This window comes from Eptatretus burgeri, chromosome 9 (genome assembly GCF_056783735.1).
Source record: "Eptatretus burgeri isolate ZD-2024b chromosome 9, Ebu_testis_v1, whole genome shotgun sequence".
NCBI lineage: Eukaryota > Metazoa > Chordata > Myxini > Myxiniformes > Myxinidae > Eptatretus > Eptatretus burgeri.
The window spans coordinates 17,701,765-17,713,952 of NC_140969.1; the positions used below are offsets into that span (position 1 = coordinate 17,701,765).

General features: G+C 43.2%; 1 protein-coding gene across 1 annotated transcript in view; it reads left to right on the plus strand.

Annotated features, from left to right (window-relative positions):
- Positions 1–12,188, plus strand: part of LOC147019634 (5'-3' exoribonuclease 2-like) — a 164,248-nt gene that overhangs the window by 18,530 nt on the left and 133,530 nt on the right. Inside the window, exons 2-4 of the mRNA XM_085893760.1 lie at positions 1,765–1,892; positions 3,538–3,649; positions 11,803–11,914. Coding sequence (XP_085749886.1) covers positions 1,765–1,892; positions 3,538–3,649; positions 11,803–11,914 — 352 coding nt within the window. The remainder of the gene's footprint in view (positions 1–1,764; positions 1,893–3,537; positions 3,650–11,802; positions 11,915–12,188) is intronic.

Sequence of the window (12,188 nt, forward strand, 5' to 3'; positions counted from 1 at the left end):
CATGATCGGGCGCTCAGCTGATTAATTTTTGGTGGCGATTGGCCTTGACCTTCATGGTTAGCGCCTCAGGTCAAACATATTTGACCCCAAGGTCAAATTTTCAAGTTTTAGGAACCATATCGTGTAGTTCCTCAAATTGAACACCTGGATGAGTGCTTTCTAGATATGTTAAGCTTGAGACATTATGACGTCATTTGGTGACGTTATGAGGCAAACGCATATTTTTCATGGTTACTCTGTAGAACGATTCTCATCGGAATCTCTCGTAGGCAGATATTCCTCAAGGAGTCGCTCCTGGTGGATAGCAGCTCTGTTCACTTCAGTGTGACCTTAAAGAAGTCACACGTGGTCACCTTTTGGCAAGATACAGGTCACCCTGCGGGTGACATTGGTTTATTTGTTTGTTTGTTTGTGAACAGTATTATGGAAAAACTCCTGGACGGATTTCAACGAAACTTGGTGGAGGGGATTAGGTATGGTCCAAGGATCATGCCATTAGATTTTGGACTTGGTCCAAAGTCCAATATGTCCGCTCTGGTGGCCATTTTGAAAAAATATTTGAATTTTTGTTTTTGCATTTCTACATGTTTTAAGTGATTTCCAACCCAAAAAATGATTTGTTGCAGAAAAAAAAACACAATTTTGCAACTTTTTTTTCAAAAAAATTTCGATTTTAGTTGAAAAACATTTGAATCCTTTTTTTTGCATTTCTACATGTTTTAAATGATTTCCAACCCCCCCCCAAAAAAAAAAATTTGTTAGAGAAAAAAAAATAGAAATTTTGCAACTTTTTTTTCAAAAAATTTTCGATTTTTTTTTTTTTTTTTTTTTTTTTTTTGGGCATTTCTACATGCGCATCGATCTAGTTTAGTTTCTTCATTCGTGGTTCAGTAGAGTCTGATCCATTTTGACCTGCAATGAATAGGATATCAGGTTCACTTAAGTGACCCAGCAGTATTGACGGCGGAGGTTTTGCACTCTACCGAGTGCGCCCCCTCGAGTTCCTCTTGTTTTTCCCACCTTCAGAACAAACTCCCACACTCTCTTCAATCCCACTCTTCCCTCCAGGTTTTCAAAACAGCTGTTCACCACCATCTCTTAAAGTCCCCCCTCCAAATCCTCGATCTTTTCTACCCCTGTTAATCCACCCCAAACCCACCTTCAAATTCCCTGCTTTCCCTCCTGAAAGTCCCTATAGTGTTCATCTTGTGTACCCTGTGTACCCCACCCCATCCCTCTCCCTTCCACAGATCTCTTGTCTCTGTTCCCCACTGTTTTGTCCTCACTCCTGCTCCCCTTGTTGTACATTCTGTGTTGGCTTAAATCTAGTCTCTTGAACTCCTAATTCCTCACCATCAACCATTACCTCTCCTGAGCCGTCCACGTCCCAAGCCTGGCCTAAGAAGCCAGCGGCTGACTGGGCATCATCCATCGTTCCAAGTCATTCATTGAAAAATTAGAATGACTCATTGTCACAGGCTTGCACTGCCTTTTACATTGGTGTTAAATGCATTTCTGATATTACAATTTGAAATCCTTGTCTCAGTGGGTTATATTTAGGAGAATTGCTCTGCATGGGTGATGAGTCTTGAATTGATGTCAAATGGCAAATGTATGAATTTTTTTAATTTATTCTCCTTTTAAAATGTATTTTTGTTTTTAAAATTATTATTATTTTAAACACCCTCTCCATTCTGCTACATTTGCTTTCGTTTTGTTTTGCTTTTCATCTGAACCACTCATCTTTTATTTCTGTTTTTCCAGCCTCGGAAAGTAAATGATGTGACTGTTCCCGTGGATACCACCAAGCCAAACCCGAATGATGTGGAATTTGACAACCTTTACTTGGATATGAATGGCATAATTCATCCTTGCACACACCCTGAAGACAAGTGAGTTAAAAAAAATAATAATGGCCATCTATTTCAGTTTTGCGTTTTGTGAATTTATTTTATTTTATTTGTTTTTGTATGTATACATAGGCGAGGCTCGTGGAAGAGGTAGCAGACTGAACGGATCAGGATGGAACAGACCGAAATGGAACGCAAAACGTGCATGCATGAAGAAGGAAACTCCAAGTTAGAAAAACTGTAAAATTCTGAAGGATTTGGGAGGGGGTGAAAGAAGGTATAAAAGATCATGGTTCTGAATTGGGGACGAAAAGATGACAGTGAACAGCTATATTGAAGACCTGGAGAGATGAATGGGATTGAAGAGGATGTGGAAGTTGATTCCAGAGATGGGGGGGGGGAGTGTAACAAATGAGTGGAGATGAGGAATGATCTGGTATTTATTTAGTTTTATCAGAAGAGGATTGATGGTGGACCGTGTGAGCCCTGCAGAAACCTGTGTGAGGACAAAGCATGGAAATACCAGAGGGTGCAAGACCAGAAAAGAGGTGGCATCAGACAGAGATCACCAACCTGTCTTTGCTCGTGAAATGATAAGGTTTTCATATGAACTGCGATTATTAATTCCATGACTTTGCTGATGATTGGAAGTAAGCTGATGGGTTTGTAGTTAAGGGGATCAGTTTTTGCACTTTTTTTTTTAATGTAGTGCAGTGATGTTGGTGGATTTCTAAGCAGAGGGAAGATTACCTTGGGCAAATGATAGGGTGAAAAAGGCAGAGAGAGATTGTGCAGGAGCAGCATCGCAGGTGTTTTGACCACGTGAACTGATGCCATCCAACCAGTAGCTGAGTCAGAGTCCACAGTTGAAAGAACCTTCTCCACCTTCAGGTGCCAAAGACAGAGTCCATGAGCAGTTGGGTATGACAGGGAAGGATGAGTACTGACAGTGAGAAGTTGGGGATGCAAGATTTGGAAGCAAACAGAATTGAGGCATTCGCCCTTCTAACGAGTAGAGTCTGCTTTAGTGCCTTGTGAAAGGGGAGCATACTCCAGAGACAGACTTAACAAGGTGCCACCAGGTTTTGGAAGAAGGGAGACAAGTCTGAAAGGTCATTCTTGAGGTTGGGCAAAAGTTGTTTTCTGGCTTTCCTGAGAGTGAACACACTTGTGGCAGACTTTTTTGGAAAACGCTGAGATTGTTTTCGGTCGGATGTTCCTTCCATTAAAATAAAGCAAGTTGTTTCGGAGCAACTGCCTCACCAAAGGATTCAGTGTACTATGGGCAGGAAGAAGGGTAGATTGGAAAACTGTTAAAGCAAATATTGCTTGTGGTCGTTTATGTACAAATAAGTAGGTTATTTATTTGCCATTAATTTACTTGTATTCCAAGATATTCCTGAAATCAACAGATTGGCTTCATCCTCATTAATTTCTGCTCTCTCCCTGCCTGTCGCTTTGCCGCCCCCTCTCCCCGCACCCCCACTCTGCCTTTTCTCTTTTTTAAATGTTTTAAATTTAGCACCCCTCCTCCCACCCCACATAATGGTGAGATGGTCTCTTTGGAGTACTATGTTGTGTATTGATCTGACGTACCCAAAAAAGCATGACAGCCATGGATGTAAAACAGAACTTCAGGAACCAACGTTTTGTTTTATCGCAATTGCTTGTGCTGTTTCATATGCAGACCTGCCCCGAAGAACGAGGATGAAATGATGGTTGCCATTTTTGAGTACATCGATAGGTTGATTCGCATTGTGCGCCCTCGCAGACTGCTTTACATGGCAATCGATGGTGTCGTAAGTCCAACTGCTCTCAAGTCATCAGTCAGATGTGTTTGTTTGATTAATTGTTAAGTCGAAAGCCTCCCTTGTTCCCAAAAGGACAGGAGAGGCTATTGTATTGTGTGTGCGATAGTTCATATAAGATTGTTCAGTCTCAGGTCTACTGTAATGTATGTACCCTGGTGAGGCTTTGCATTGGTATATTGCATTTTTAAAGCGGTGAAGCTGCTTCAATATTTGGCTGTTCCTCCTTTCCATCCCTCCTTTCTTCCTTTCTTCCATCTCTCCTTCCTTCCTTTCTTCCATCTGTCTGTCAAAAATGAAGAAAAAATACTTTCTAATCCACCGTGTGTAATTCTAGGGGGTTCTAAAGGTTGTTCTGGAGGGTAATTCTAAAGTGTAATTCTAATGGGTTTTGTTTGTTTCTAGGCTTTGCCTATTTCATAATGATTCCAAACTGAACCGCTTCCTTCGGACATGGATGCGATTTATTTATTTTATATATTTTTTTATGCCTCTGCTGACGAAGTCACTGGAGGTACGATGTTTTTGGGTTGTTCATCTATCCATGCTAATTTTCTCTTTTTCTTTGCAACCGCTTATCCGATTGACATGAAATTTTCAACATAGGTGCGACTACTCATGTTGAATGTTTTAATGATAATTCTGATGTCATGGGTCACGTGGTGTGGCAGCCATTTTGGAAAAACCGAAAAAACTTTGGATCTCTATCTCTGAAACCGCACCAAGGAAAAAATAAACTAATGTCACCCACAGGGTGACCCGTATCTTCCCAAAAGGTGACCACATGTGACTTCTTTAAGGTCACACTGAGGTGAACAGAGCTGCTATCCACCAGGAGCAACTCCTTGAGGAATATCTGCCTACGAGAGATTCCGATGAGAATCGTTCTAGAGTAACCATGAAAAATATGTTTGCCTCATAATGTCACCAAATGACATCATAATGTCTCAAGCTTGACATATCTAGAAAGCACTCATCGAGGTGTTCAATTTGAGGTACTACACGATATGGTTCCTAAAACTTGAAAATTTGACCTTGGGGTCAAATATGTTTGACCTCAGGCGCGAACCATGAAGGTCAAGGCCAATCGCCACCAAAAACTAATCAGCTGAGCGCCAGATCATATACTACATTCCCATAAAGTTTGGAGACGATTAGATTGAAATGACTCAAAAAAATAAGGGTTTCGTCGACTCCCCTGATTTGCGACAGTGACCTTGACCTTCAAAATTTTTATGCGCTGAAAGGGACCTCCTATAGGCCTCTGATATGTGAAGTTACAAAAATTTCCAATGATAACTGTGCTCTGCAGAGTGAATTATACGTGATTACAGACAAAAAAAAAAACATGAAGGTCAAGGCCAATCACCACAGAAAAAAAAACATAGAGCCTGGTGTTGGCGCAGTGGTTAGTGCAGTGGCTTGGGATCCAAAAGGTCCTGAGTTCAAACCCCGTTGGGCCATTGAATTAATACACCAGGGGGTTGACTCAGCCTGTCATCCTTCCGAGGTCGGCGAAATGAGTACCAGTATACTGGGCCGGTGTATACCCCGGCTAAAATAGGTGTACCATATCCCTGTGTCGTAAGAGGCGACCAGGGTTGCGTCAGGAAGGGCATCCGGCGTAAAACATGTGCCAAATCACTATGCGGATCATACGGATGATCCGCTGTGGCGACCCCTAACGGGAGCAGCCGAAAGAAGAAGAAGAAGAAGAGTCAAGGCCAATCACCACCAAAAATTAATCAGCTGAGCGCCAGACCATGAACTATATTCCCATGAAGTTTGAAGACGATCCGATCAAAATTACTCAAAAAATAAGGGTTTCGTCGACTCCCCTGATTTGCGACAAAGTGACCTTGACCTTCAAAATTTTGTGCGCTGAAAGGGACCTCTATAAGCCTCTGATATGCGAAGTTACAAAAATTTCCAATGATAACTGTGCTCTGCAGAATTTTTTATACGTGATTACAGACAAAAATAAAAAATAAAAAAAAACATACAAACTGACTAACATATCTTGCAAAAACTTCGTTTTGGCAAGATAAAAATTGAAACTTGCCACATGGCAAGTACTCCTCATGGGGAAGTGTTTATTTATTGATTGATTTATTAGGACATCATAGGTGCCTTTGTTATGACGTCATAATTGCATAGGTAGAACGCTACATCCGATCGGTATGAAAAAAAAAAATTGAGGGTCATCTTGGGATAAAATGGTCCACAGAAAAAAAATTTGACATCATCGGTCAGGTGGATTCGACAGCCATATTGTTAAAAAAAAACCTCAAAAAATCTTCATCTCTGAAGTGGGCGAATTGAGGCGAACCTTTCCAAGTATGATCACTTATCCCTGAAGAACACCCTCTCTCGCCATTGCCTTCACGATTTCTTCCTACAACCTTCCATTCCCGAATCTTACCTATTCCTCAAAAATACATCAAAAAATAATAATCTTCCTTGTATCCTTTCGATCTCTACACCTCCTGTAACCACGTCCGTCCTCTCTCTCTCTCTCTCTCTCTCTCTCTCTCTCTCTCTCTCTCTCTCTCTCTCTCTCTCTCTCTCTCTGTCTCTGTCTCTGTCTCTGTCTCTGTCTCTGTCTCTGTCTCTGTCTCTGTCTCTGTCTCTGTCTCTGTCTCTGTCTCTGTCTCTGTCTCTGTCTCTGTCTCTGTCTCTGTCTCTGTCTCTGTCTCTGTCTCTGTCTCTGTCTCTGTCTCTGTCTCTGTCTCTGTCTCTGTCTCTCTGTCTCTGTCTCTGTCTCTCTGTCTCTGTCTCTCTGTCTCTGTCTCTGTCTCTGTCTCTCTGTCTCTCTGTCTCTCTGTCTCTCTGTCTCTGTCTCTCTGTCTCTGTCTCTGTCTCTGTCTCTCTCTTTTTTTTTCCTCCCATCGACCCAGCAGCTTCACACTGCATTTACCGTTCCAAATTCACCACACACTTCCACGATTTTACTTCAACCTTCCCTTTTCCGAAGGTTGCGCAATCCTTATTTAAAATAAATAATTTAGCTTTTGACTATACACCTCCCATAACCACGTGCTTCTGTAACCACGTGATCTGTTTACACCCCCTACGTTTACCGATCCATTTTCACCATTCACCTCATGATTTTTTTTTCTACAACACCTCCATGACCTAATCTGATGAAAACTCTCTCAAACAATGATGATAATAATAATAAAAACTATCTCTTATAATGCTTCATCTTCTTTCACACGTGTGGTACTCTTAACTGTTTCATAATGCATTGCTCTTCTACTATTTAAACAGACTGCTCTCAATTTGACCTTTCCTTCATACCTTGCCTAAAAACTCCAACTGTGACAGCGTTTCTTCTCTCCATTCTCTGAATTCGCCTTTATTGCATCCATCAAGAAATGTGTTTAATCCCATCTCTTACCTAAAACTTTTTTTTAAAAACCCCAGTTTGCTATGAATGTTTGCTTTCCATCAACCATTCTTTTTTTCAATTTAAGTGCAATCTCACCCCCTCTCATCCTCACTCTCAAAGCAACCATCACACTCTTCTCCCTCCAAGCCTCCCTCTCACCTCTCTCAAAAACTCCCCCCCTCACCTTTCTCCCACCATTCACCCCTCACTCATCCTTCTCAACGTTGCTCCCCCCTCTCATCCACAAAGCTGCCTCCTTCCACTGCCCTCTCACCTCCATCTCTTCACTCCACCTCCTCAAATCCTCAACTGCCTTCTTGTCCCCCCTCTCTTGTCCCCCTCTCTTCTCCATCAGCACCACAGAGCCTGTTCTCCTCCTCATCCTGCCCCTCCCCTGGCTATTCTGCAATCCCCCACACTCTTTCAACAACCCTCCTTACCCCCCCCTCGTCCCTTGTCCTACCCTCCTCCTCCCCTCCCTCTTCATTACCAGTGTGGACCTCGAATATCTGGGGCCTTCGCTCAAACCTTTCAGATCTTTCCAAACATGTTGCCACTGACAAACCAGACATCATCTGCCTAACAGAAACTTTCCTCCCCCAAGACGTGTTTGACTCCCAAGTATCTCTCCCTGGTTACTCCCTCCTCCGGTACGACAGACCTGAGCCTCGTCCTGGTGGAGGAGTTGCTCTCTTCATCAAAGACTCCATTCCTCACTCTCTATGCACTGCCCTCACTCCCCCACACCCCCATGAATACCTCTGGCTACGGCTTCCCCTCCACTCCCACCTCATGTTTATATGTGTCCTGTGCTGTCCACCAAACAGTGATGACTCCGTCTACACCTCACTATCCGAAAACATGGACCAACTTCTATCTTCTCATCCAAACTCTCTCTTCCTCATATGTGGCGACTTAAATTGTCATGCCAGTTGGTGAGGTGTGGGTACCTCTCACCTGTCACGGCACTTCAGCAAAAATTTTCTGCGGCTCATTGGGACTGACTCAATCGGTCAACTTCCCGACCCGGATCTCAACCAATGATACTCCATCTCTTCTGGATCTGATTTTGACAAATTTCCCTGACAATATCTGCTGCTCTTCCCCTGCTCCAATCGGTTCTTCTGACCACGTCCTTCTCAAAGTGGACATCTCTCTGGCTATTATCAGATATCCAGCTCACCACCATCGAGTCTGGCATTTCACTCAAGCCAACTGGCAGGGTCTCCAAGCAGCCATCAAACTTATGTACTGGTCTCCTATCGCTACTTTCTCCAACATCAACTCATCCTGGGAATTCTTTCAAAGAAACTTGCTCTCCCTCATGCAAAGATTTATCCCTTCTCGGCTTCAGTTGTCCTACCCTTCCTCCCGCCCTTGGTTCACTGAAGCTTGTGACAAGGCAGTTGTTCTGAAACAACTTGGCCTTGCCTCATGGAAAGCAAACCCAACTGAGGGCAATCTCAGTTCCTTCCATAAAGCTCGGAACAAGTGTGTAGCTACCCTCAGGAGAGCCAGAAAACAACATCTTTCTAAGCTCAAGTCTGAACCTTCAAACCTCTCTCCCTCTTCAAAAATCCTGGTGGCATCTAATCAAATCTGTTTCTGGTGTATGTTCCCCCTCCATCCCCTCCCTTACCTCAAATGGCCGCACTGCTGATACCGCACGTGAAAAGGCTGAATGCCTAAATTCGGTGTTTGCAGCTAAATCTTGTGTCCAAAACCCATCACTTCCTCCACCCACCATACACAGTCGCACTCAACTGTCCCTGGACTCTGTGTCCTTTTCTCATGACAAGGTGCAGAGTTTGCTGTCAAACTTCGACTAGGATTCTGCAACCAGTCCCGATGGCATCATCCCACGTGTCCTAAAAACCTGCTCTTCTGCTCTTGATCATGCTCTCTCTGTTCTATTCACCCTATCATTTGCTCAAGGTCATCTGCCATTGGTTCAAAATCAGCAAACATTACTGCCCTGCATAAAAAGGTGCAAAAACAGATCCCTGCAACCACAGACCAATCAGCCTTCTGCCAATCATCAGCCAAGTTATGGAATCCATCATCGCTTCACACATTAAATACTTCCTCTTCTTCAATGGCTTGATTTCTGATCATCAGTTTGGTTTCAGACCAGATCAATCGACGCTGGATATGCTGCTTCTGCTCTCCCAACAATGGATGGAGGTCCTCAATGCCAGACATGAAATCGGAGCCATATCCTGAGACATATCGCGTGCTTTTGCCACGGTCTGGCACCCTGCCCTGCTCACCAAACTCTCTTCCTATGGTATCCAAGGCCATCTCCACTCATGGTTCGCCGACTTCCTCTACTGTCGCAGTTAACGTGTGGCCCTAAATGGAGTTCTTTCATCCCCTCTTCCTGTCCAGGCTGGAGTTCCTCAAGGTGGCGTTCTAATCCCTGTTTTTTTTTTTCTTCTGGTTTTCATCAATGATCTCTCCGACTCTGGAAAATCCTCTTTATCTCTTTGCTGATGACTCCACCCTCTGCCATACCATCTGTCATCCCTCAGACCGGCATGCAGCAGCTTCTTCACTCACTGCAGATCTGGGTAAAATCACAAACTGGTCCAACACGTGGAACATGTCTTTCAATCCAGACAAATCTCACACTCTCACTATGTCTCTCCGAAAGGACCGTTTAGAAACCCCCCCCCATACACTTTCTCAACAATCCTTTGGAAGAAGTCCTTTCTTTCAAACTTTTGGGTCTCACTTTCTGCCATGACCTTTCCTGGGAAAGCCACATTTCAAACCTGGCCTCCAAAGCCAGTCGCCGACTGGGAATCCTTCCTCGGCCCACCTGAGCTCCTAACCACTTGCAAAGCTTTCGTCCGCAGCCTGATGGAGTACTGCTCTCCCATCTGGGCTGGTGCTCCTGCCTCCCACCTTTCTCGGCTTCACGCTGTGAAAACCAAGGCATTTCAGATCATTGGCATCTCCCGCGATGAGGCTGAGTCTTTGGGCCTCTCACTCAATCACCGCAGGCAGGTCGGTGGTCTTTCTGTCTTCTATCATCTCCTCTCCGGTCTCGCCCCCCCCGGATCTCTGTCTCTGTCTGCGATTTGTCCCCACCACATTTCCGCAGGGCCCTCAAGGTCCGCCACCAACCCCCTTCTGGTAAAACTACCAAAACCACGAATCACTGCTCACCTTCACTCTTTTATTCCTCTTTTTTTTCCAGCCTTTGGAATAAACCCCCACACTCTATTCAATCCCATTCTCCCCTCCAGGCCTTCAAAACAGCTGTTCACCACCACCTCTTGTCATCCCCCATCCAAAACCTCGATCTTTTCTACCCCCGTTAATCCACCCCAAACCCACCTCCTTCAAATTTCCTGCTTTCCTTCCTCAAAGTCCCTGTAATCTCTATCTTGTATACCCTGTGTTCCCCACCCCATCCCTCTCCCTTTCACAGATCTCCTAATGTCTCTGTTCCCCACTGTTTTGTCCTTCCCACTCCCACCCCTCTTGTCTCATGCCCCCCATGCTGTGCATTGTGTATTAGCTCTCATGCAAGCCTCAACAAGGTATACAAAAATATATATATATATAAAGTTTCACACATATGACATCATAGGTCACATGATTTGGCAGCTATATTGGATTCATCCTAAAACCTCTAAAAAAATCTTCTCCAGAACAGCTGGACAGATTGAGGGGAAACTTCACACAAATCTTCCCCAAGCCATGGGTGTCCACTTTTGTTGAGAAATAATTGATAGGTCACATGGTTTGGCAGCCACATTGGATTGAAGAAAAATATTAAATAATGTTTTCTCTGGAATCACAATCAACTTGAAACTTCACAATTATGATCTAGTAGTGATGGGGAACACATTTTATATTTCAACTTGATTCGATGCATGGTCTGGCAGCCACAATATATATATATATATTTTTTTTTTGATCTGGGTTATTTTTGTTTGTTTTTTTCGGTATTTTAATTCTGTTGATTTTTTTTTTTTTTTGAATAAGGCTGTGCCCTGGTGGGTTTGAGGGTCGAGGAGTAGCAGCTGAAATGTGAATCCTATCTTGGTTCCTCCTGATAACTTCATCTTTGCTCTTTTTCTTGTTCGGGTTCTTTCTGATTACTCCAATGTGGGACTGTATCTATTTGGTCTTCCATTTGATTTGAATTGAATTTCTTTTAATCCATTCTAAATTCAATTGAATGATAAATTATCTGTGCCGGCCATGGATCAGGGTCAGGTGTCCAATCAAAGCGGGACGTCTTGGTACCCTATCATCACTGCCAGCAGTTACAAAATGGCAGTTCTAATTATGTCTCATTAATTGCATAACACACCAGTCCACAAACGACACCACACAAAACAAGTCTTGGTGAGGGTCTGCAATCTCTGATTGCTCTTTTTCTTGTTGGTGTATTTTTATTTTTTGATGCAACAATTTCTGAGTTGTGGCCATCAATTGATGTTCCAGATGAATGCTGCCTAACTGTGTGGCCGTATGTGCTGTTAATTGTGCTCTCGTTCATTCATTCCAAAGTTACGCAACAAGTTTTCTTTCCATTGCTTCACAAGGAGTCCTGCATTGACTTGTTTATTTTCGAGTGTGTCTGTTTAAATAGTAATTTTCATTTCTGGCAAAGTTCCAAGCATTTACAATTCCTATTAAAGCCATTTTTTTTTTTGCTCTTGACCATTAATTGAGGTCGTCTTATTTTATTTTCGATTCAAACAATGTGAATCGTTTGCCGCTGTTTTCTTCACAGGCCCCACGTGCCAAAATGAACCAGCAGCGTTCTCGACGTTTTCGTGCCTCAAAGGAAAGCGTCGAGTTGGCAGAAGAGAAGGAAAAGATGAGGGAGCAAATCTTCAGTAAAGGTGGGTATCATGGATAATATGTAATGCACTTTGTTTTGTTTTTCTACATGGCCACCCCATCTTCCTGGCACCAAGTTAAAATACTGCAAATTGCAGGTGCATATCTTTTGCTGTATATAATCACAATGTGGAACGATAGGTGGAATCTTCTCGCCTACTAATTTTATATTTGGGGGTTATTTTAAATTTCTTTTTTGTTTAGCTCTGGTGTAGTTATCATGAAGGTTAAAACACTTTTGGCTGGATCGTCTAATGCCATATTAGCGATGTTGAT